The 27,464-nt window shown below is 37.8% G+C and overlaps 1 protein-coding gene across 3 annotated transcripts; it reads left to right on the top strand.

The window, feature by feature from the left end:
• The first annotated feature begins 857 nt into the window (after positions 1 to 857).
• ppm1ba (protein phosphatase, Mg2+/Mn2+ dependent, 1Ba) lies at positions 858 to 27,075 on the top strand. 3 transcript variants are annotated; one of them, XM_051916576.1, is made up of 7 exons: positions 858 to 1,272; positions 17,348 to 18,217; positions 18,317 to 18,434; positions 20,171 to 20,282; positions 20,545 to 20,602; positions 23,530 to 23,546; positions 24,955 to 27,075. In XM_051916576.1, coding segments are annotated over exons 2-7 (1,161 nt in total). In that variant the 5' UTR covers positions 858 to 1,272; positions 17,348 to 17,362; the 3' UTR covers positions 24,956 to 27,075. The 3 variants fall into 3 exon arrangements, with proteins under 3 accessions (XP_051772536.1, XP_051772534.1, XP_051772535.1); XM_051916574.1 differs by lacking the exon at positions 23,530 to 23,546 and having other exon boundaries at positions 859 to 1,272; XM_051916575.1 differs by lacking the exons at positions 858 to 1,272; positions 23,530 to 23,546 and adding an exon at positions 9,132 to 9,284.
• The last annotated feature ends 389 nt before the right edge of the window (positions 27,076 to 27,464 follow it).

The raw sequence follows: 27,464 nt of genomic DNA on the forward strand, positions 1-27,464 counted from the left end.
AAGTGCACTTTGTAATAATGTCAAATTAAACATTTTACTTTTACTTACATTATTACATTTGTAATAATATTTGGCAGTGTTTCAAACTACACTTATTTTGTAGTGTGTTATTCAATATTACATTTACATTAATAAAATACATTAAGTTAATATATTTAAAGGTACTAAATTGCAAATTCATCATTACAAATGTGTAATTATAAATATGAAATAATGCATAACATACACATTTCAAAAGAAATGACATTAAATCATATTTTAGTTTACCATAAATGCTTGTCAATACATTGAGCAGTACACTTTATCCATATTTCAAAGACAATATAAGTAATTATGAAATTATATTACATTTTCCCCTGGTTTCACAGACAATGATTAAGCCTAGTCATCCCAGACTAAAACGCATGTTTGAGTTGTTTTAACTAAAAGCAACTTGCACTGACATATCTTTAAATATGCCAGTGCCATTGTTTTGTGTCAAGATTCACATCTGTAATGTTTTTTTTTTTCTTTTTTTTCTAAGGCACGTTTATAAAAGCCACTTAAATATCCTAATTGAACTAAGGTCTAATCCTGCTTTATTCTAAACCCTGTATGTAAAACCAGGCCATAAAGATGTACTTAAGTTCTACTTAAGTGAAAAAAGTATTATTTTCGTAAGTACTTTTTTTTTAAAGAATGCCAAAGTGTAGGCTACTTCTTTTTCACCAGGGTAAAGCGTACTTTGAGACTTTATTTATATATTATTAACCAAGATACAGAACATAATGGAAGATTCATGATATCTGATCCAAAACAAAGGGGTTTTATTCTCACCCTTTATTCAGCATAATGATGTCAATCACAGAGGCGATGGCCCCTCCCATCCCACAGAACCCAAGCGCGCGGCCGTCAATGGCACTGAGTAGTGCACGTAACCTATCTCTAACATGTAGCTAGAAACGCTAACACGGCTCGAAATTCAACTCAGATAACAAACTCTGGTCGCACTTGTTTTTTCGTTGAGCCGAAGTGAAAATGCGTATCAAAGATGTTCGTTACAGCTCGTAATCCAAGCCGAGAACCGTTGAGGGCAGAACTGACCGTGTGAATTTAACCGCATTAGCTAGCCAGCTAGCTGGGTTTACCTTTAGCTCCTGTAGTCGAGACGAGCTAATATCACCAACGTTCAAAATATCGATGTTCAGCGAGTGTGTTCTCGATCATAAAGGCACATTTGACGGCCGCCTGGAACGTGGCGTCTTCTGGAGAGGACATTTCAATCAGAGAAACGTAAGTTACACCACATTTGTCAGACTTAACTAGCAAGCTAGCGTTATCTACCGGGATGGACGTGTTTTGTAACTGCTGCACCAAGGGCCAGTCAGTGAGCCCGTACTTCTGCCTGCTAAAGGACCTGTTAATGGCTGTGTCGCAAAACCTAGTAAATTGCCAGTCTAGGCAGCATATTTGGGTATCGTAGGTTTTCGATTTGAACGTAAAAAGACGCCTATGGTGTCCTAGATGCTGTCAACGTGGGTAGCTCAATAGGTTTTGACACACAGCCCATTAATTCTTGCATAAAACACTCTTTCCAAAGACAACAACAGTCCTGGCATTTAATTACTCATGGTTATTTTTTAACCTTATAAGATGTAAATACAGGCTTTTTAAGTTATTCCTCCCCCAGTTAGTGCACAAAACAAGGCCATGTTAGCTTGTTATCAGTGTCAAAAATTAACTTGAAGGCCTTAATTTAAACATATACGGTGTCATCCTTGTATATAAATTGAATGAACATCCACTCATGATGTGATATGTATGACTAGGTCTAGAACAGATTTTTTTTTTATCGGAAATTACATGCAATTATTTTTTTTTTATTTATTGTAGCTTTTGCCCTCAGTTTTTGAATTTTGATAGCATTTTTCAAACAAATGGAATCAATTGAAAGTTCGTGGTACAAATAATCAAAAGTAAAATGAATAAATCTGCATTTGAAGTGTCCAGCTCTGTGCAGCGCACAGCCTCGTGTCAAAACAAACTCTACAGGCGTCAGTAGCTGTTTCCATCCACCTATTTTTATGTGCATTTTGGGATATTGCATAAAATAAAACGCTGAATGGAAATGCCAAGATGCTCATAAATTCTAAAAATGCGCATAAACTTATGTGTTCTAATAAGTAGGATAATTTTTTATGTGATACGAAAACGTGTGCATAAACTACGATGGAAACACTTTTACCGAATAAATTCCTTGATGCGCATCAAAAAAGACATGTGACTTTGCGATGGTACGGCATAACTGGACCAACCAGCAGACCGATCTCGTTGTTTTGGTCATTCTGTAATGCCTGAGCCAAGTCTGTCATTAAAGTGGTTCAGTATAATTCCCTCCCAGAAGCGCCTCACACAATTGCGTTCACAAACACCAGAGATCTGAATGCAAGAGAACATGACAGCGTTGATTGGGTTTCATCTGTGTGCTCTGAGGCGCAAGTAATTTATAATACACAAAAATGATTATATACAGTGGCTTCTACTGCAGCAACTTCCATTTTTTTTTTAGTGATATTTAGCTTCAGTTTATTAGGAAGTGATGATTTTGCTCTCTTCGACTCACTGGATGGAAATTTGCGCTCAAGTTAAATTCGCAACTTTGGATGGAAATATAGCTAGTGATAGTTTTTATTTTGCCTCTAGAGGCTGCTCTCATACTGTATAATGACAGCAGACCCTTCTCAGCCACTCCAGCAAGCAATCAGTTCCAGCAATCGTTATCGGTGCAGATTAATCGAAACACCCAGTTGGTCTAAACAAATAAAATTGACTTGACTTGTTCAGATTATGATTTTGTATTTTTTGTGTTAACTTTCCATTTCCCAAGACTTTCATGATTTTATGGGATAGTTCACCCAAAAATATAAATTCTTATTACTCACACTCATGATGTTCCAAACCCGTAAGGCTTTTCTTCGGAACACAAGTGAAGATCTTTTTGATGAAATCTGAGAGCTTTCTGTCCCTCCATAGACTGCTATGCAACTGACACTTTGACGCTTCAAAAAGTTCATAAAGAGATCGTGAAAGTAATCCACATGAATTGAGCAGTTTAGTCCAAATTTTCTGAAGAGATATGATTGCTTTATATGATGAACAGATTGAATTTAGGCTTATATTCACATATAAACATTCATCAACACACACAGCAGTTGTGGTAAACGGAAGCTCAAGCAAGTTTGCTTGATGTGTGCGAGAACCAATGAGGTTCATTCTTGTGTGTTACGCATCACGTTTGAGCTTACGCAAGAGGTTTGTTCTCACGTGTCAATCAGGTTCGGTTGAGCTTCTGTTTATGATCAAACTATATATTTTAGGTGGCATCCAGCATGTTCAAGATATGTGCAACACCTGGGTAATTGCACAATACTCTCAAGCGTCTGGTCAGAGCTGCATTCAGCAAGAATGCACAGATTTAAAACAGAAACTTGCAGACACTATTTCTGGAAGGATTTTGAAATCATTGTCTCACTTATATTCATCCTTAACTAGGTTTGAGTGAAAAACATAAGTAAAGTGAATCAGCATTTAATTTCTTGTATGATTTTATCTAGTAGTCTTTTTATGTAACTGCATAGTAGAATAAAACTTAGACTGATGAGCACCACTCCATTTTTGTCAAAGTAAAATTCCTTTCATGTTTACCCAAGCAGTAAAGTTTGTTTTTCACTGTGATTTTGGACTTTTGCCTGCTGTGTACTGATGGTTTCATCAAAAGGCTTTTAAAGTAGGTCTTTGTATTCCACGTTAGTTTTTAGGCTATGCAGCTTGCCACCCATATATCACGCAAAGGTCTTCTCCTGCCTCATTCCCTAATGGCACCTTACACAGACATTGGCATGGGCGCAGATGATGCGAGGACCTAAAATAACTCTGAAAGTTTATGGAGTGCTTGGCCACTGATAATAGGCATGGTTTGTGAGAGGTTTGTTGGTTGATGGTAGGCTTGCCTTGGTCGGGTTTCTCAAGTAATAGGTATGATCATCACTGCTGCTGAGATATCGTTACCTGTTAAAATTGAATACATTTTTATATAGCTGAAAATGAATATTCCAGAATCTGTTTGATATTTGTTTTCCTCAGGGAAATGAATGGGTAACTAAGGCAACTGGGGTATGTTTTCCCCAGCGCTAAAGTCATGCCCCCAGAATGTAGACTATATCTACGGCTATATGATTTAGTCCAGAAACATACTTGTATGTGTGAATGCAGATATGAGCGCTTGGCCAACACACTGCCAATGTGCGGTCCAATTAAAGATTCTAGAAATGTCTACATTAATGTACTTCCATAGAGTATCAAACCTTAACCTTAGATACTGGCATTTGAGCTCTTCATCATAAAAGTCTAGAGCCGAGAGCTTGATAGTGTTCATTTTTGAAGGCGATTAGAACCACAGATATGACATCACTAAGCTTTGATAGTAGTTTACCTGGGATCAAATGGGCCGTATTGATGTATCATTGTTTGCTTGATCTATCCTTCTTGAAAGCCTTTGCACAGTATCTAATCAAGTACTGCATGCATCTCATGAGTGGATTAACAAATTGAGTTAGCTTGTTAACCCCACTATCTGGAATCCCTCTGAACCTTTAGGTGACCTGCTGATGTTTGCAAACTCTTTGATTAATGATAGGAAGATTACATTAGAAGTCATGTTGCACTCCTTGGATCCATATCTAACGTGACCTTGTACCAAAAAACCACATTGATTTACATTTTGCCTTTTGATTCTGATCCATGCAGACTGATCTGACTTCTGCTCTACAGGTTTAACTATAAGGAGTCTCTGGAAATGTTGCAGTCCTGTAGGGTTGAGAGATGGGGTCTGGTTAATGAATGCAGACTGATATATCAAAGACAGTAGCTAACTGAGCTGCTAAATTTTAATTCCTTAAACTTTAAGACTCTTCCATTATGCTTGCAGTTACATTTTAAAGTCTGTGAACAAATTAAGGGTTATGTTTGTAGTCTACAAGTTATCCTAGAACAGCCTTTTCTTATTTTTGGACCAGAAATGCCATATTTGTGAGAATTGTTTTTTTTTTTTTTTTTTTATAAACTTGTTTGTTATTATTATCAAAATCAGTGTGTTATACCATTATCGGTTATACCATTGTGTTTAATTGCATTCTTAAGGTGCTTTGAAAACGCTTTCATTGAAATGGTGAGCTGAGGTCCATTCACACTATAACGATAACTATGTTAGTGCCGATAATAACGTTCTGTTTAATTTGAGTGTGCAGTGCAGTTATGTTGCTGCTTTAAATTCAGTCAGGCTGAAAAAGTTAAACGGATTCTGGTTAGTTGTCAATGTTTTTATCATTTATCAGCCAGAAAAATTGCTCTAAAAGTGATTCCAGCTATATTGTTCCTCTGTTATTGTCATAGCTGTATTGTGGACTTCCCTATTCTCATAGAATTAGAATGATTATTAAAGGGGTCATGACTCATGACATTATAAATAAAATTTTCTTAGATCTTTTGACACGCAAGTGGTCTTTGTACCATTGAAACTTCCTACAAGTTTTCTAAAACTTAAACTTTCTAAAACTCTAGATTAAAACGTCCTCCTTATTATAAACAAAGCATTTTATTATTCAAGCACTAAAAACATGGATATTGGGGGACTTGTAATGTCACACAGGCAAATGCATTTGCATATGTCTGCCTCCAGAGCAGTTATACTAGTTATACTAGTTAGTAGTTATACTTAATCACACCATGCACCACCTGGCGTTCAGTCGCTTAAAGGGTTAGTTCACCCAAAAATGAAAATTCTGTCATTTATTACTCACCCTCATGCCGTTCCACACCCGTAAGACCTTCGTTAATCTTTGGAACGCAAATTGAGATATTTTTGTTGAAATCCGATGGCTCCGTGAGGCCTACATAGGGAGCAATGACATTTCCTCTCTCAAGATCCATAAAGGTACTAAAAACATATTTAAATCAGTTCAAGTGAGTACAGTGGTTCAATATTAATATTATAAAGCGACAAGAATATTTTTGGTGCACCAAAAAAAACAAAATAACGACTTATATTGTGATGGCCGATTTCAAAACACTGCTTCAGGAAGCTTCGGAGCATAATGAATCAGCGTGTCGAATCAGCGTGTCGAATCAGCGGTTCGGAGCGCCAAAGTCACGTGATTTGGCGGTTTGACACGCGATGATTCGATACGCTGATTGATAATGCTCCGAAGCTTCCTGAAGCAGTGTTTTGAAATCGGCCATCACTAAATAAGTCGTTATTTTGTTTTTTTTGGCGCACCAAAAATATTCTTGTCGCTTTATAATATTAATATTGAACCACTGTACTCACATGAACTGATTTAAATGTTTTTAGTACCTTTTATGGATCTTGAGAGAGGAAATGTCATTGCTCCCTATGTAGGCCTCACGGAGCCATCGGATTTCAACAAAAATATCTCAATTTGTGTTCTGAAGATTAACGAAGGTCTTACAGGTGTGGAACGGCATGAGGGTGAGTAATAAATGACATTATTTTCATTTTTGGGTGAACTAACACTTCAACGGCTGACACTTGCCTACACCGGATGTCAAAAGCAGTAAATAGAACCCATTAAAATCACTGACGCTGTCTACACTGGATATAGTATACAGACACCAAGTTAACCCTTGGTCATTTTAAACCCCAGGTAAATAGAATCCTGGGTTAATTAATAATAATAATTCCTTACATTTATATAGCGCTTTTCTGGGTACTCAAAGCGCTTTACATATGGAAGGGGGAATCTCCTTAACCACCACCAATGTGCAGCATTCACCTATATGATGCGACGGCATATTGCGCCAGAACGCCCACCACACACCAGCTTATTGGTGGAGAGGAGACGGAGTGATGAAGCCAATCAGTATATGGGGGTGATTAGGAGGCCATGATGGACAGAGGCCAATAGGCAAATGTGTCCAGGATGTCGGGGTTACACCCCTACTCTTTTCGAAGGACGTCCTGGGATTTTTAACGACCACAGAGAGTCAGGACCTCAGTTTAACGTCACATCTGAAGGACGGTGCTTTTTGAGAGTATAGTGTCCCCATCACTATACTGGAGTGTTAGGACCCACACAGACCACAGGGTGAGCACCCCCTGCTGGCCTCACTAACACCTCTTCCAGCAGCAACCTAGTTTTCCCAGAAGGTCTCCCATCCAGGTACTAACCAGGCTCAGCCCTGCTTAGCTTCAGTGGGCAACCAGTCTTGGGCTACAGGGTGATATGGCTGCTGGCTATCATTATATCTTTAAATCTGGGTTATCTTTATTCACGTTTCACACTGCTCATACTATGCCTGGGGTTAAAGTCCTTGTCTGAATATTCGCGGTGTCAGTGTTACTGACAAACGCAGCACGTGACCTGTTTACATAAAGGCTCTAGCATTGCACGTCCTTATAGCGTCCTTGGCGCGTCCAAGTTTTCTCTCTGAATGAACTTTTCGAACTCTAAAGGTAAGAATGCCTCTTCTTCACTCCAATTGTCGCATTTTCCATCGCCGTTTGACATTTTTCCTGTCATACGCAGAAACAACTGTTTATATACATTGGGCGGTGTTTCCATGACTACCCAAAGCACGTGTGTGTGTGTATATATATATATATATATATATATATATATATATATATATATATATATATATATATATATATAAAAAAATGTATATTGGTTGCTAAGCATCTAGTTGTAACATTCTAACACCGCATGTTAGAATGTACAAGTTTGCCACCGCAGTGCGGAGTTAACACCGCAAAAGTGGTGCTAACCCTGCTCCGGAGCAGGGTTTCATAACCCCGGGTAAAAAGCAGTGCTAACCCCGCATCTAAATTACAAGTATGAAACGCTCCTTTACTCGGGGTTAAAATCGGTGTATAGAATGACGATAAGTGTAAAGCACAGTGTGAAAAGCCCTGTAGAAGAGTAAATAGAAGCATAAACAAACGTTCGCTTTGACACGTTTAAATGGCTTGTTAGCGTCTCTGTACAGACTTCAGAAGGATACCAGCATCAGGAACCAAGTGTATGGTTTATTTTTAATTGGTTGCGTCAGAGGATTATACTTGCTCTAAGAATTTGACTGCCGATTGTTTTGTAAACAAGGCACAGAGTTCCAAAGAAACTTTTGTTGACCGATGATGAATGATGGTTTTATATGGATAATATTTTCAAAACACTTACTTGTGTGGAATAGCAAGTGGGCGTTGATACGGTTTCCTATGCAATGATGCTAGGCAATCATAACATTGGCCGTTTACTGACAATCCTTACAGGAGCCGCCCTCAAGGAACATTAAAATAATAAAAATATCCATATCATGACCTCTTTAAAACTTTATAGTTATAATTATTTTTATAGTTATCGTCCTTGGTGTGAACTGCCCTTTAGCCTGATAGTTTGGGAAGCATTTAAAGCCTTAAAACCTTTAAAGTTTTGACAATGTTTTTAAAATAGGGACCTTGGTCCAAATGGCATTTGTAAAAAAATAAATAAAAGCCAATTCAAGCCATTTCAAAAGCCAAAAAAACGCTGAGTCAAAGGATCGTCATTTTGTCATTGGTTGCAGGCACTTGTCTTGTTAGAGTCTTAAAATACATCTCAAAATACACCTTTGCTCGTTTGTGAATCAGCTGTAATGATGCAGCTGCTCTTGTATTGATGTAATAAGTTTGTTTGTCCTTAGGGCTCCATAAATAAGGCAACACAAGGCCAGTGCAGCAGTTTACAACTCACTGCCCGTTTAGGGGCTGTGACATTTGATACACTGGCCTTTAAAGTTTCACATGCAAGGAGCACATGGTGTGCGTGAAGCCTAGCAATGGATATGTTCACACGTTATTGTAATTGTCTCACAACTTTGTTCATTTCCAAACACTGCACTTTGCCAGCTGTTCCTAGTTTCCGTTCAGTTAATAAAATTCAATGCTAGTTTGGTTTGTCGGCTATCTCGCTGCACTTGCAATTCCAAGGGACTGGTCACAGGAAAGATGCACTGAAGTGCCCTGTTGAAGCTCTCTGTTACCATAGAAACCACTCTTAGCTGCCACTCCAGGCGCTGTAGGCATGGAAACGGAACATATGACAGTGGTCCAATGGTTACATCATTGCAGTGCCATAGATCTCAGGAGTGTGTTCAACTGCTCTCTTCACTTTATTGGAATGTGGAAATCTTGAATGAGCAACCTGTCATCTGGACGTGTAACTCTTGAATGCAGGCCAGCGTTAGGTCAGGTAAGGATCTTTTTATGGTCATAAACTGACTCACCATGTTAGCGAACGGATCTGGTAATGTGGGATATTAATAGAATTCCTAGAGTCTGGCTGGCTAGGACTGCTTTAGATTCGTTCCTGCTTGATAAGAGGCGGTTGTTATGAAAATGTATTCTGGGTGACAGCCTGAACCGCCTGGTCAGTGCTGGCGTTTTTTTATTTATTTTTATTTTTAATTCATTGGCCACAATGCCTTTTTCCTGTCTGTAATGAAGATATCATGATTTAGAATGATGAAGGGGACGTGGGTGATGGTGGATGAAAGTCACTGTTGGGCACAGGTGGTCTGAAATAGAGAGTCGATGAGGACCAGATTGTTTTTCCTTTTGTTGGGTCCCAACATTGAAATACTCTTCAAAGGTCTAGCCCACTTCCTGTCTCTACAGGATGCGTTTTATTTGTTTGTTTTAGTGCTTTGGCACAGTGTGCCCTCTGGATCCGCACACATTCATAGGCAATGAGTTATTATCATCTGGGCTCTTTTAGTTTACTGTGATGCTAAACAGAGCACATGATCAAAGCATGGCTAATCTGGAGTCAAGGCACAGGTGCTGGAAGCTGTTTCCAATTAAACGCTATCGTTTATACAAGTGCATAAGAAAGTGGACTTCTTTTTTTATTTATTTTTTTAATTACTTTTATGTACTATTATATGGGTTAATCTATCTCAAGTGGTCCAATGGAGATTGCTTGACTATTTTAATTTTACTAATTTTTTTTTTTTTTTTTTAATTTTTTTTTTTTTTGAGTGATTACCTCTTTGAATTGGTATTGCAAAACCACCAGTTTTTTTATTTTTATTTTACTTGTTTTAACCCCAGCAAATGTCTTTGTGTCATGGCCCACAACTAATTTTGGTTATACAGGGCTGTGCAAAAACCTCAATATCTCAGCTCAGGACGGTTGTAGCTTTTTGGAACAAAAATGGATCCTTAGAGCACATTTCAAGGTACATGTACTGTACATACAGGGGAAAAAAAAAAAAAACATTTTATGCATACATTTTACACTCTTGTTTCTTATACTTATTTAATGCCAAATGTAATGATCAAGATTGCTCAGGGTTCCACATTTAGGGTCACTTTTTTAGGGGCTACCCAGTTAAGCAAGCACACTTGCAGAAAAATTCAGGTTTAAGACTTCTATTAATTTGAGAGTGCGAGAAAGTGGCTTATTTATTTCCCTTAATTTTGGGTTGAATGGCCAAAATTATATTACAGATACATGTGCACTCTCATGATGCAGATGGTCCTAGCTTTGGCTGCTTTAGAGTAGCTTCCCATTGATGAAAACTTGAGAGTTTGAGCCTTAGCTGAAGGATCTGGGTAAAAGGATGGGGGTTTGTATGCAATCCTATCTGCGTTTATTTATAGTGCGGTAGGCGTGAGGTGTGGCCAGCTCAGACATGCTGTTATGTGACATCATTGCATACTTGCAGCTTGCTGAGCAATAGCGGGGTCTCTTATGTTTGTCATCTAGACCTTTTTAAACTTTGATCATGTGATAATCCTCTTGACTGGATCCACAATTTAATTTCGCAACACTGTGAAATAATGGTGAATAGAAGAATTCATCAACATGTTCCTAGTGCGACCACAAATTAGCACATAAACCTTAAATGTGAAATCATTTTTATTGTACACATGAACACACTTTCACTGAATGATTTCCTGGAATCACCAACAGCAGCAGTTGGATGAACGGTTCCACCAAAATATTTTGAGAAAATTGTGGGAAAATCATTTGTGTGCATAATTGCTTGAAATGTTTTTGTGGTTAGTTAACTTGATTTTCCTTTGGCAGCTGTAGGACTTTTGCAGTCTTTACTGTCCTGATAAATGGAGATTTTACCAATGTCTACACATTTTATATTGTGCCTGGGTTGACAGTGAATTGATTAAATTGACAATTCACTGGTTTTCTTATTTGTAAATTTCCATTTTTAATCTAGGAAACTTAATCTAGGAAAATCTGATCTGATGTTCTGTCACATATTAAAGGTCATTGACGAATAAGGTTTTTAAAAGTGTAAAAAAAAAAAAAAAACATAATGGAGATATAATTTTTAAGTTTTATTAAGTCTTAATAATGAGATTGTGGTTTTTATAATCAATTAACACTGCTTTTGTCATTTTTTACAAGATGGATAAAATTTGTCACCAAAAAAGTCATTCGGTTTAACCAAAATTTTGGTTTTACCGAATGACACTTTTGGTTATACAGAATGACGATATTTTCAAACAATGTTAACAGGCTGATATCTAGCTAGCAAAAGGACAATCAAAGATTTTATATTTAGTATAAGGTTTTTTTTTATTTTTTTTAACAGCATTTTCCATGTTTTATAGCGGTTGTACCGAATGACCTGATGTTTTGGGACATGCGTATAAGCAAGTGAAAACATGAATTTTTCAGATAGTTAAGAGAGTTAGTTACTTTGCTTCATGACCATGTGGTCCTTTGCAGGTGTCTGAATGTCACATCCTGTCACATGATATTGACCGCATGACTTGATCCAAAATGGTCCCTTTATATTGGTTACTCCGAATGACATCAATGAAATTCATTTTTCCAGACATTTTTTCTCTCATAACAAAGCAACAACTTCTACACATAATTTTAATACCATTTTGCACTATGTTGATATATGATGTTATAAAATCATGCCAGAATAATAAATATATAAATTTATTACATTTTAAGATATTTTAATCACAAATGAAATGGCTGTATTGGCCTTTGGACGGTTAAACCGAATGAGCTTTTGACACTTCAAATCTTTGAAATACCTTTATATGTAGCAAAATATAATTAAAACCTTTTGGTTTCAATAAAAGAGATCTAGTTGTACTACCTTACATATTTTGGATAACATATCTTTGTTTTTTATTATTATTATTAAGGCCTTTGGACCTGTCACATCATTGACCCATAAATTTAATTTGTGTATTCATTTTTAATCAGTTTATCCTGATGTTTTGCATTGTGACACATTAAAATTGCGGTCTTTAAAAAAAACTTCAACCGTGTCTTTCAATTTTTAATTGAGAGCTGTACTCCACAACACAATCTATTCTTGTGTGTTTGTAATGTTCTTACTGGGGCCAAAGCAGCTTACATCTGCTCTGAAAGTTGTAATCTGTATGTTCACAGGGGCAGCCATTACATACAGCCACACTGTAAAAAATGTTATGATCAATAAGTCATGACCACATATGTTTTTACATTAACTCATTAGTATAAGTTGAGCAATTTTCAGCTTTTTTTTTATAAGTTATACAAGATTCAAATAATTTAAGTCAGTTTAATATAATTTAAGTTGAAATGACTTATGAAATTAAGGCCGCAACTGAACTTTATTTTTATTTTACACTGCAGTGTTTCATGCCCTTTTTTACCACACCAAAATAAAGTTTTTACTTACTAAATTAAATTGAAAGTGAGTTGAATGTGATGAGATAACAAAAATACTTTAATACAAACATGCAGTGCCACCAGTGTAGTCTGATTAAAAATGGACTCTATAAAAATGAACTCTTCTTGAAATAAACTGGTCAAAAAGACTCATGAAGTCAAGGATTACTGGCTTGAATCAGTCTTAAGAATCATTGAATGAACTCCATGAACTGCAAGCCCTTGTTTTGTCATTCCAGACTTAAATTGAACCAAGAGCTGTTACTGTGTTACGTGTTTAAGCTTGTGAGGTTTAAATTAATGAAAATACTTCTTATTCATTAGACAACATGTTGTTAAAGCTTTAACTATAAAAGATTGTGTGCTTTGCTGGAAAAACAATACTTGCATGTTAGTTTGATTAGTTTGGACCTGAATAGCTTATGCAGTAGTCACATTTTCACAGTAAACTATTTGTCCCCATTTTGAATGGACTTGAAATTGTTGTACGTTTGTGTACTTGTGTAATGTTTGCTGAGAATTGAAGCTGTAACCTGTGGACAAAAAGAGCTGTCGTGTGACTAATCTGGCAGGGTGGCTGACCTCCTTTCACCGTTGGCTGACTGTGAGCTCTGAGTTCCAGAACACTGCTAGCACTGTTGGATCAAACCTGTGATACAGAGGTCACCACGGCATGAGTAAATAGGGTCACTTTCACTCTACCCTGTAAATGGATCCTTGAGTTTGTCTCCTCCTCACTAAATCTGACCAGTTTCTTAGCATGTGTGGTTTTGCATGGGTACATAGGTTCTGGATGGAGCTTTCATATAGATGTTACTCGCCACAGTAACCAGCTGCCTCATCGGCAAAAGACAAGGGGAATTCTGTTTTGATTTAAAAAATATGATCAGATTTGGATGTCCACTGTCTAGTGTGATTCATCTGGAAAGTAGAAATAGTCCAGACAGCTACATGTCACAGCTTGACTTTTAGTCTTAAGAGGTAGTTCATCTGAGGAGAGCAAATCCTTTTTTCCTGCTGGGTGAGAAGTGTAATCTCTACAATCACTTCAGTGGCAGTTATACTACTGATGTTAAGAATGAATAAGGCGATCACAGAAGAATGTCAACACTAGGGACACAGTAAACCTCAAATGCTTCACCTTTATACTGTTTGTGTTGAAGCAAGAAGTAGGGTTTGGGCAAAATTAGGTGTTAGCAACTGGATATAATATATTTTTTGGCATTTCTTAGTACTTTGAGTGAACCGTTCCTGTGTCTTGTTTTTGATTTACTGTGTTTAAATAGACATGTTCACTAGGGATGTGATGGTGAGAAAATTTTCCTACCGGTTAATCAATATGTGACAACACCGGTAATACCGGTGTCACCAGGGGGCAGGGCCTCCACCTCTTTTTTTTTTTTTTTTTTTTTTTTTTTTTTTTTAAATCGCTTATGAACTTTGAATGGTTGGTTATTATCCAAACTGAAAAACACAGCAACAAAACAGTACAACGACAAACTCGCTTCTATTAAACATAGAAAGTTTATTAACAAAACGAGTAAGAATACACCATGCTAGGCCTAATAATAACAAATAGGCTAACTTAACGTTTATTTAAACTGAAAATCAAACGCAGTATAACGCAGAAAAACGGATACTGCTTTAATTGTGTTAAATATTTTTAATGCATTAAACTAGGAATGCACCGATACCAAGCTCATGTACTTGTACTTGTACTTGTACTCGTACTCGTAAAAATACCCCCGATACCAAAGACCGATACCTCACGTGACGTAACTGACAGAATTTTCCGTGCAGAGACTCCGACGGCAGCAGCAGAAACAATGTCAGCCTCAGGGGTGTGGAAATACTTAAAAAAAATAAATAAATAAAAATTTAATGATGACAACCCACACATTGCGAACTGCATGCTTTCAATCACAATTTGTTATCGATTAGTGAAGGCGGGATAGGCGGAATCGTGCTGAATGACACAGACCATGCGGTCTGAAATGCGGTCTGATTTTTACGTTGGTCTGAACAAAAACTGTTTTTATTGTTTATTTTGTTATTGAGAGGAAAGCGCACAGCACATATTTACATGTACATCTGTCACGATAATTACTATATCGACTTACTGCATGATGTAAAAATGAATTTCACAAACATTTTAGCCTATCGTGCTTCCTGTTTCATCTCGTCTGCTCTTTAGAAAATGCAGTCACAAATGATATATATTGCTGGTAAAACTAGGATATCATTCTAATTTGACTAGGAATTAGACATAAAAGAATTAAAAGTAGCCTTATGCTGTTGGAGAGTGTTATATAAACTACAGCAGTGCTCAGTGCATTAAATCAGTGCATTAAAGATTAGTGATAAATCAATCAACGAATTAAACTCAGTCATACTGCCAAAAATTACTAAAACGTCATTCGAATTTGATAATCAGTTATTCTTGTCCCTAATAATCAACTGCTCACTGCATCATAAAATTAAAAACACAACCATCAATGTGTTTCTCTGTCCTGTCTTGCCTGCACTCAAGATGGTGATGTGCGAGCTCCACTTCCAGTCTTCACTCCTGTTGTTTGTAGCTTGTGAAATTCGCTGCTCATTTGCATAAAGTTAAAACTTTTCTTAACTTTGCCGTGTGACTCTGGCTGTGTGAACGGGGCTTGAGGTGCAGACATGGCTCAGGCAGCTCCTACACACACACACACACACACACACACACACACACACACACACACACACACACACACAGAGCGCAGACAGCGACAGGGGAACTGAGCGTGTGCGATTACTTGCGTCTGTCCTTCAAGTCAAATTTGTGAAAAAAATCTGTTTTCCATCAGCTGTAAGATAAAAAAAAAGGGATATCTTTGTTGCAGTATCCTTTCAACATTTAAGGGGATTTCCCATGACTGGTGTCAGCTCTGTTCAATGCAATGAATAAATGCCATTGATTTCTATGAAGAGAAACATCAGCTTGAGCCTTTTGAAGTGGCACTCATTTAAATTAATTTGAACACCTTGTTTCATTAAGCGTATTATAAACTGTTTAATGATGACTCACTCATAAAGACAGTCCCTTGCCACCATCTACTGGTGTAACAATGTAACTGCACTGACTGACAGCCTGTCTGGTGTGTGCAGAGACATGCGCTACTGCTGATTCTTCTGAAATATCAGCACTTTTGGAAGCCTCTTGTCCAATCAGATTTGAGAATTTAGAACTAGCTGTTATAAATATAATAGCCTAGCATGCTTATTTATATAGCAAAATAGTAGTAATATGGCGATAATATCGCGATATTGAGCCACTCAAAATCACTGCAAGGGAAATTCCTTCAACAGCCCTAGTCTGGATGTTTGTTAAAAGTATAACAAACAAAGCTATTTCCAACTTCTTTTTACTTCTAAGCGAAGAATGAAAAAGAACTTTAAATCACGTTCAGTCTCTTGTACTTGAATCGTGGACAAGTGTGAGCATGAGCAGTAAGTTCCTGGCTGCAGTTCACTTAATGGCCACCAGTGTCGCTAATAACAAGGGTTTCTGAATTCTATAACCCCTTTAAATATTGTTTGAAACTGTTCTGATTCTTTATTATTGTTTTTTTTTTTCTAGATATTATTTTTTACTTTATTCAGTTTAAAACAATCTTTTATTTGTCTTTTAAACCTATTTTTGTAATGTAATTCAATACCGTGATACTTTGAATTTGATCAACTTTTCACAGTATATGCATGTTTATATGCAGTCAGTGCAGACAAAACAATGGAATGTTGTTGACTATTTGTCAGTGTTATTTTGTGGCTCCCAGTCTTTCTCTCTCATCACATACAGTTCAGTCAGCTAAAAATGTGTAAGGCATAATGTACAGTCAGCCGGTCATTATCACAAAATAAACCCTCATCGGGTGGTCAGGAACCTAATGTGAAGCTGTGGGTTTTTTTTTTTACCATTTTGCAATAATGTCCCGATGAGATGACTACATTATCCATTTTACTACACTTCTACTGAGCAAATAAATGCACAAGAAATACTGTACAGTGTATAAAATTGGTCAAATATACAAAAATATTTGATTGCAGAATTTGAATGAAGCAGCACTGCTTTTACAGAGCCGTGTAATATGTATTTTTTGGTGGCTAACACTTGAATAGCAGTGCAGGTTACACTGCTATAGCAGTAAAGCAGCCCTACACAGGCAATTGGATTATCTGGGCTGTTGTTTGTTGATTTTCAGAAGCTACACCCACTCTGTGGCTTCAGGGCCAAGAATCTCTACATGTTTATTTCACTCAAAGTTTGTTGTTAATAGAAATCCGTCTATTGAGCACTAAGACTAAACCTTCCACATTTGTGTTCAATCAGCAGTGGGTGTTTTTGGACCATATGTGCTGGGTTTTTCCCCCTCTAATTTTAATCTTCATGTCTGAAGCAGGTCTATTGGTGTGGTGCTACAGTGTTGATGCAGTGTGAGGGGATGCTTAACGTTAGCTTATGCATTTAAGCTGTAGATATCATATGTTTCTTTTGTCAAGCACTTCCCATGTCTTTTTCATACTGTCTTCAGTGTTTGCTGTCTACCTACTCAATGGTTGTTTCTCTATCTCTGCAGACGGTGGCCTGAGCCATGGGGGCGTTTTTAGACAAACCCAAAACAGAGAAGCATAATGCCCATGGAGAGGGGAACGGCCTGCGTTTTGGCCTCAGCAGCATGCAGGGATGGAGGGTGGAGATGGAGGATGCGCACACTGCAGCTGTAGGTCTGCCACACGGTCTGGACGACTGGTCCTTCTTTGCAGTCTACGACGGTCACGCTGGTTCACGTGTTGCTAACTACTGCTCTAAACACCTGTTGGAACATATCGTCGCCGCGGGGTCGGCAGATGAACTGCGGAAGGCCGGCGCTCCGGCGCCTGAGACTCCAGCCATAGACGCGGTCAAGAGGGGCATCCGCGCTGGCTTCTTGAGGATCGACGAGCACATGCGCAGTTTCACAGACCTGCGGAACGGCATGGACCGCAGCGGCTCCACAGCGGTGGCTGTGCTACTCTCTCCGGAACATCTTTACTTCATTAATTGCGGGGACTCTCGTGCCCTTCTCTGCCGCAACGCGCACGTCTGCTTCTCCACACTGGACCATAAACCCTGCGATCCACGGGAGAAGGAGCGTATACAGAATGCAGGTGGCTCTGTGATGATCCAGAGGGTTAACGGATCGCTGGCTGTATCCCGAGCACTGGGTGACTATGACTACAAATGTGTAGAGGGCAAGGGTCCCACAGAGCAGCTTGTGTCTCCGGAGCCTGAAGTATTCGAGATTGCTCGGTCAGATGCGGAGGATGAATTTGTAGTGCTGGCGTGTGATGGTATCTGGGATGTGATGAGCAACGAGGAGCTTTGTGCCTTTGTGCGATCGAGGCTGGAGGTGACGGACGACCTGGAGAGAGTGTGCAATGAGGTTGTGGATACTTGTCTACACAAGGTACAGTTCCTTACTCTCACTTGTGTGACAGCTTCTTATGTATCATGAATGTTTTATTCTTAGGTGAGATTATTTTCTTTTTTCTTCTTTCTCCTTCAGGGAAGTCGAGATAATATGAGTGTTGTATTAGTCTGTTTGCCAAATGCACCCCAGGTGTCAGAGGAGGCGGTAAAGAGAGATGCCGAGTTGGACAAGTACCTTGAATCGCGTGTGGAAGGTGAGAAACAGAAGAGCTCATTGGTTCACCACACGATACCTATTTTGTCCACTGCAGTTTGAGAGCATTCATACATCTGTTCCTGGGCATGCATGTCCCTTACTCAGCTTTAAAACTTCTAGATAGCTCCTGCTTACAATTCCACCAGTGGAGCCATATTCACGAACAAATAGTTCAATGTCAATCTGAAACAGGTTTGAAACACTGCCCTCTATAATTTACAGCATAACAGAGAAGCAAAATGGACATAACAACCCAAATATAGCCAAATGAATCTGAATTGTAATTGAATCAAGAGCTTGTGAAACTGAATCAAATTGGTAACTCTATATTGAAATTCCTAAATAATATACAGTGAAGGTTATCTTGCCAAGAGCAGTCAGTGCTTTTCTCTGAAAAAATCACTAAAGACAAGTGAAGTTAGTATTGAGGAAAGGTCAAGCATTTTTGTTTGCAGATGCCACTTGCTTTGATATATTTTAAGTTTCCAAATATTTGAGGCCACTGTATAACAGTCCAGATTAATTAATTTCAGAATATATGCATTTTATTAAAGAGAAATGTCCTCTTCCCCCACACTTTTTCACTTGTGATCTTGAACATACTATCCTGTCTCCACCCCCTTTCATCTTCCTTTTTTTCTAGTTTAATATCTCTCGATAGCCGTTTCTTTTTACTTTTTTCTTTTCCACTGGCCTTGTCTTTCTGTATTGGACATTGGACATATTCTTGCACGTGGTTGTTAGTTTTGTAGGGTTTTGGAGGTTATGTAAACTCTTGGCCTTGAGTTTTGGGCAAAGGTTGGGGTAACGTTGTTGTAATGTTTGGCTGGGTGCTGAGAGGGCCTGAGGGAGTCGTCGGCACTGCTGCTCTGGTGAGGAATGTGCTGGCTGAACATCTAACTGGCAACAGGCCTGGAGCCGCCCAGAGCAGCCCAACTGGGCCACAGGCTTTCCTTCTAGAGTCTCACTCTTGTCTCGCAGTGTCTCTGTTGTTTCTTTCCTTCTTTCTTTCTGTGTCTTTATCTCTCATTTCTCTTTTTCCAAAAAACAAAAAAACAAACGAATAACCCCAGTGCTCTACACTAGTAACCATAATGCATTGCTCATTTCTCTGTACACATATACAGTGCTTAACAAATTTATTAGGCCACCTATCATAATAAAGAGAAAACACAAATATTTTAGGATTCTGTCAAAAACGTGTTGTATTGTCATTTATTAGGCAAATAAACTGAAACAACTAAATAGTCTTTATTCACACATAAAATTATATATTTTATTTTTGTTTTGTATGGCCTCCATTGGCCTTGACAACAGCTTTGTTTTTATGTACTTTTCCATAGTCTCTGTTGTTATTGACTTCCAAATAGTTTCTAGTTGTTCCCAAAGACTAGCTTTTGATAACTTTTGTGCGATCTATCTTTGAATCCATTAAATCCCAACGATGTTTATATTTTAGCATTAGAAACACTACTGTGATTAAAGAGCTTACACATACTGGTGTGGATTGACCATTACAGAAACATAAAAAAATTATTTTGGTAATCACCAATACTTTTAGTTTAGGGCAGCTGTGGCACAAACCTTACATTGGATGGTGTTCTAATAAATTTGTCAAGCACTGTACATGAAGTCCTATGCATACCTTCATTGTAGAGTTCCATTGACTGGAACAGTCAAATAAATATTTAGCAAGCTTTAACTTGTGGTTTATCCTTTCTGTTTCTTAATCAGAGCTCATAGAGAAAGCAGGGGAAGAAGGTGTGCCTGAGCTGGTGCATGTCATGAGCACCCTGTCCCAGGAAAGCATCCCTAATCTCCCACCAGGGGGCGGCCTTGCCAGCAAGTAAGTAAATATCACGGTTACAAACCACAGAGAGGTTCACACCTGCACAAACACGTTTACAGGACACAGGGTTATGCGCCTAATGTTGAAGGATTTGGAGTGCTAACACAACATTTGCAGGTTCAATCTCAAGTAGGCTTGACCCAGAAGAATACAGCTTGACTTTGAATCTTGCTCTATAACTTGTATACCCTGTCTGTACCCAAAAATATTTTGCTTTTTTTTCCTAATACGTCGTCTGCTTTTTTTTTTTTTTTTGCAGGCACAGTGTTATTGAAGCAGTGTATAACCGGTTGAACCCCCAAAGAGAAGAGGATGGTGTAAGTATGAATAGAGTCTGGCTTTTTAAAGGCCTAGAACCTCCCGGTGTGTTCACAGCTGTACATTTAGCCCCTGGTCTTACCATTAAAAAGGTAGATGTGTAGAAATGTTACCTTTCCCCTTGACCTTTGGATTCTTCTCATCATGAGACGTTGCCTTGTTCTGCGCCTCGCTCATTGGACTCGTTTTTACCTGGTATTAACAACCTTCAACCAAGAGTCACACAGTATTACTTTCTCTCCTCAGAGTATTTGCTCTCTCCATCCCACTCGCCTGCTCGCAATTTATTTACTGCAGAGAGTAAAACATCCTGCTCAAATCACAGCTGTAATGAGCTCATTCAAATGATCCTCTGGCCCAAAGCACAGCGGTTGAGATCACCATATCACAAACACTCCTTATATCCCATCAAGGAGATGAACTGAGAATTATCATCCTGTAAGCATGATGAATCAGACATGATTAGTAACCTAATAAGTATGTTATTTTAATAGCTTATAAATAGGTTTGCTAATATGCTGTAATGAACTCTTCAGCCATGTCTCATGATGATGATGATGTCACTACTCAATGTGTCATCTGGCGAAGCTGTACTGGGGATTGCATGTTGTAAAGCCTGCAGTTGTATATCTGTCTTGTTGTTTGTGTGTGTGAGGCAAACACCTCAGGAGAATGTGTCTTAGTGTTTATTTAGTGTGACACATTCTCAAGTATTGGTCTGGACACTACTTGGACAAAGCTGGCGTTTTGATCCAAGTGTTTTTCTCCTACTGGACATCCAACATATACAGTATCTCACAGAAGTGAGTACACCCCTCACATTTTTGTAAATATTTTATTATATCTTTTCATGTGACAACACTGAAGAAATGACACTTTGCTACAATGTAAAGTAGTGAGTGTACAGCTTGTATAACAGTGTAAATTTGCTGTCCCCTCAAAATAACTCAACACACAGCCATTAATGTCTAAACCGCTGGCCACAAAAGTGAGTACACCCCTAAGTGAAAGTGCCCAAATTGGGCCCAAAGTGTAAATATTTTGTGTGGCCACCATTATTTTCCAGCATGGAGTTCACCAGAGCTTCACAGGTTGCCACTGGAGTCCTTTTCCACTCCTCCATGACAACATCACGGAGCTGGTGGATGTTAGAGACCTTGCGTTCCTCCACTTTCCGTTTGAGGATGCCCCACAGATTCTCAATAGGGTTTAGGTCTGTAGACATGCTTGGCCAGTCCATCACCTTTACCCTCAGCTTCTTTAGCAAGGCAGTGGTCGTCTTAGAGGTGTTTGGGGTCGTTGTCATGTTGGCAATCTTCTTATAGCCTACGCCATCTTTATGTAGAGCAACAATTCTTTTTTTCAGATTCTCAGAGTTCTTTGCCATGAGGTGCCATGTTGAACTTCCAGTGACCAGTATCAGAGAGTGAGAGAGATAACACCAAATTTAACACACCTGAGACCTTGTAACACTAACGCGTCACATGACACCGGTCCGGGGAGAGAAAATGGCTAATTGGGCCCAATTTAGACATTTTCACTTAGGGGTGTACTCACTTTTGTAGCCAGCGGTTTAGACATTAATGGCTGTGTGTTGAGTTATTTTGAGGGGACAGCAAATTTACACTGTTGTACAAACTGTACACTCACTACTTTACATTGTAGCATTGTATAATAAAATATTTACAAAAATGTGAGGGGTGTGAGATACTGTATGTGGTTTGTGGGTGTGTTTGTGTGTGTGTGTGTGTGTGTGTGAGAGAGAGAGTGATAGAGAGATAGATAGATGGTGTTCTCTACGCTCTTGGACTCTCATTAGGGTTGTCATGATACCAAAATTTTCAGTAGTTGATAACGGTGCCTGTCAAATTTCAGGATTCTTGATAGATTTTCGATACCACAGAAACAACTAATCTATTGAACACAATCCTTTATTTAAAGTTCATATATTAACAAATTAAACTGAAACGATTGAATGTACATTACCATTAAAAAGTTTTTTTTTTGTTTTTTTTTTAAAGAAATTGATACTTTTATTCAGCAAAAGTGACAGTAAAGACATTTATAATGTTACAAAAGATTTGTTTCAAATAAATGCTGTTCTTTTGAACTTGCTGTTCACCAAAGAGTCCAGAAAAAATGTACCAGTTTCCACAAAAGAAAAAAAGTTAAGTGACACAACTGTTTTTAACATTGAGATTAATAAGAAATGTTTCTTGAGCAGCAAATTAGCATTTTAGAATGATTTCTGAAGGATCATGTGACACAGAAGACTGAAATAAAGGCTGCTGAAAATTCAGCTTTCCTTACAGGAATACATTTTAAAATAGAAAACTATTTTAAACTATTTTAAATTGTAATAATTTCAGAATATTGTTTTTTTTTTTTCATCAAATAGTTTCAGCCTTGAGCATCAGTGACTTTTGCGAAAACATTAAAAATATCTTACCAACCCCAAACTTTCGCTTTCAAGTATAGCTCAAAAGTATTTTTCCAAGTAATTATTTGAGTTAACATTAATAAAACAATTTTCCTGCCAATATTGTGTTTTGATTCATTTTATTATAATATAAATCAGCAGTACTGTTAGACAGCATTTACATAGGTTTTAAATTTTAGTATCAATTTGGTACTTTTGACATCCCTGGGCCTCATCAGCGAGTGATGTTTTGTTAGCTTGTTGTGAGGAGTAGACTAGATGCTTGTGTTTCTCAGTGATAACATGTTTTTCACAACCAGATGAACATTTAGCAATCATATTCTTGATCAAATGGATGTAGTTTACACACACAGACATAAAGGATTCATAGTTTACACACACAAACAAAGGATTCATATCCAGAACACACCTAGTTTGAGGCACATTAAGAGGTAATACACATTAACAGAACTAATGATGTATGTGTTCACCCTTTGATTAATGCAGCCCACCTGTTTCATTTGGTAAGTTGATTACTAATTGATACTAATGATTTCTGCAGAAAAAGAAGCTTTCTACAGAAGAGTTTGTTTGAAAATTGTGACACACCCTCACTCCACCCCATATGTACTGATCTTATGAATGCATTGATGGTTGAGGAGGGAATTTTCCATTTATTTTATTGCTGGTTTGCTGATATGTGTTAGTTTTATGCAGTTTGAAGTGTGACCAAACTTTCAAAGTAGTTTTATATTACACTTTACCTGTTAAATATTCAAGCCCTGTAGATAATTCACTTTTTTTTTGTGTTTACATTACCAAAGCAAAAGTGTTCCTGTCAATGAATGCAGATGACTTGTTTTTAACTTGGATTTCAAGTCCTGCATGTGTATGATCTGTGGCATGAAATGGCTTACCTAGATGTGTTCTTGAAAAGTAATTATATTAGAGAACAGAAATATTATTCACTAATCTCTAATCGGCCATTATACAAGGGCCTGGATCAATTTTTCCACAGTCTTTCATGTTGATGCTTTGCGCATGCATCCTTTTCTCTGTGATGCAGATGTGTATCTTTGGCTTCTGAGAAGAGAAGGAGATATCATCACAGTAGAGGAAGAAACATCAAAATCAAAAATGCAGGATCTGATAATCCCAATAATTTTTTATTTTTTTTTAAATCGTGTCTGTGCCTTGTACAACACAGTTAATTCTTTGATCTTGCAGTGTAGAAATGATTAAATCACTGGTTTTCCACTCATAGAAATTAAATATTAGACAAGGTAACAAGAACTTAACAATACTTGTTTCAAGGTTCAGTATTGACAGTAATGGTTAGTGGAAAATGGGAGACCAGGGGCAATTCACCCTTCGCTAGGAGTTTGATCGACAGGCAATCTGACCAATCGTTTTGCCAAATCCGCCATTTTGTCAGACAAACAAACCAGACAGGAGAAGTTAGTAGACGTCAGTAGACCTGAACTTGAAAAATGTTGTGTATTGACGTCTTTCTGCAGTTGAAACAGCATACCTTCTGGTGTTCATTCATGTTTATTTTGTGCTATAACTAGTAGGAAGAGATGATTGGTTCTTGTGCTGCTTGAACTGAGGTGCTACAGAGATTTGTCACAAGACTCACAACACATTAAAGAGCCAAACATTTTTTTTTTTTTTTTTAAATGACAAAATTTAAAAGCTAAGACTTTGTTTTATACCAATTGAATTGTATAATTGTATTTTAATTATCCCAATCACTTACATTTGGTGGTTATACTCTAACTTCCTGTATTAGATTCGATGATGTAGACTTTCTCATTACTTTTAGTAAATGTTTTCATAACAGAAGATTTGCAGGTAGATTTGGTTGATTCTGGTAATGCTGATTTGATGCCTTTGCCAACTGATGTTTTTTTCTGTGTGGCTTCTCTGCAGAGTGGTGCTGACCTTGAGGACCCGTGGTAGTCGTCCCACCTGAGAGAAGAGCCCCTTTTCTACACAAGACATCAGTCATGTTTCTTTTGTTCCAGTGAAACCAAGAGATTCAACGGACAGTCTTTCAAGAGTCACAACACAATGGAAACACAGTACAACCAAAAGCATTACAAACACTTTTTTTCTAATACATGAGGGAAAGAATGGAGTTCCAGTTTTTAAAAAAAAAAAAAAAACTCAAACACAAAAATAACAAAATACACATCATACAATAAACTGTTTTTCTCACTTTTTTTGTGGTGGCTGTGGGTGTTAATTTTGAAACCAAGGATGTTTTGCGGGATGGACCCATGTACGTGCTGTGGTGCCTTTTCCAGTCGGCTGCAAATTCGAGTGAGGTTTGCTAATGCCAGATGCCCCAAGTCCAGGATACAATTGATAAACTTGGCTATGTGAGACCACTGCAGCCCCTGGTATGGGGTTATGGATCATCACTGGGTTTAATTGAGGATATATTTGACTGATGAATGTGTGTGGAACATGTTTTAAAGAATTGCTTCATTACTACATAACCTGCGTGGAAAGGATTGAAGCTTTTTGACTTTTTGCACCTTCCCTTCCCTCCTCATGAGCGCTGACTGACCTGTAGGTAGAACCTCGGACTTGACTCTGCTTCGTTTTGCAGGTTATCATTTGATTGCTTTTTAATCCTGCTGTTTCAGAGAATATAGAATATATAGAGGTAAATATATATAAATTCATATATATTTTTTATTTTTCCCAAGTTTGATGTCTTTGTCGCTTATTGTGTGAAGCAATAGAGTTATGTTGGTGGCAGCCGATGAGCGTGCCACATTGTGTGAAATTAGACACACTGAGATTGTTAATGTACTTGTGTAACCCAGGAACTGTGGGTGATGTTGGATAAAAGGGATTGCAACTGCCCACCAAAGCCACGCAGCTTTTCTCAGCTCCCCCTTTGTATTATATCTCAGTCTTCTGTCCTTATCAACCCTCACTTTAGAATGCAGATGTGAACTTACAGCAACCTGCCTTTTTTCTTCTTTTTTCCTTCAGAGTATATTGTAAAGTGGTGTTTTTTTTTGTTTGTTTTTTTTGGTTAGCTGAACATGAAAATACTAGCTTTGTGATGAATTCACAGATTATGTTCTGATTCATCATACAAGTGTAATGTTGGTTTTGCTCAAATATATTTTCAGCAGTCCATGGACAACAGTACTCATTGGCCTCAGAACTTGAAAGGTGATATTGAGCAGAACAATAAAGCTACAGGAAAAAGCAGTCTTGCTCCTTATGTTTAATCACAGTGGGAAAGGCCTAATGGCTGAGACACAACACTTTGAGTTAACAGTAAGCAGTAGTTCCATGTTCCAAGAGATTGGCATGGAAAAGCAACCAACTGCAGGTTTCTTTGTTTTTGTGTGCGCTTTCGATAGCGCAATAATAAACTAGTATGGAAAGAAATTATTTCAAATATTGGTGTTCTCAGTGAAAGGTTGTACATAAAACAAAAAGGGAAATATGTTTAGATGTTGTGATCTGTAATTCTGAGTTATGATTGAACAAAGATTAATATACAGTGTTGATCTATTTAACATAATACTAAGTGCCACAAACAAACCTGAGAATATTTCAAAGATTTGATGTCTTTTACCCCGGAAAACTTTAGCAAATCTAGTGTTTACTCATTGTATCAACTTTGCCAGGCGATCTTAAAACAAATGTTGTATTCGAGCTTATCAGATTGAGAAAGTTCTTTTAAGTTTTGTGTAGAATGGGCATCAGATGGTCAGGTATGTGGCCATGCCACCTAAGGCTGAGGCTAAGATATATTATGGCTAATAACAAGTGCTATGCTATCTAGGGTTTCATGAAAGCCTGTTTTAAATATCGCAGAACAAGTTTATTTGTGTTTTATTTAGATCAAGATGTAAGGTAAAGATGAAAAATTTCTGCTGTACCTGTAACAATGAATGAATTGTGTAGTTGAAGAGTGAAGGCCTATTCACACCAACACGAATGCGGTCTGATTTTTGCATTCAACTTGTCTGTTCGGACCAATGTGTAAAAAAGTTACATGAATAAAATGTGTAAAATTCAGATAGGCTGAATTAACATGCAAAATCACTGTCTGACAGTAGGTGGCGCTTATAGAAAAGCCGGTACTTGATAATCTTTACAAATGAACACAACTTTAATGAATTTTGAAGCCTAAATAGTATCACCACAAGTAAAACATATCAATAAACGAACTATACCACGACATCACAAAGTTTCCGACAACTCTTAGGGAATTTTGTCCAAAATCTGCTCAGGTGATCTTTGGACTGAGCCGCACAGAAATGACTGAACAGAAATGTTTTTTGATATTTGCTACTGTTACCTTTTTCAAATTGACCATTGCTGTGTTTGTTGTCCTTTACTAAATAGCTTAGCATGCTAATTGGTTATCATGCTAAATTTTGTCTATTCTTTCTAATGTGTCCCTG

The sequence above is a fragment of the Ctenopharyngodon idella genome, chromosome 13, assembly GCF_019924925.1.
Source record: "Ctenopharyngodon idella isolate HZGC_01 chromosome 13, HZGC01, whole genome shotgun sequence".
NCBI lineage: Eukaryota > Metazoa > Chordata > Actinopteri > Cypriniformes > Xenocyprididae > Ctenopharyngodon > Ctenopharyngodon idella.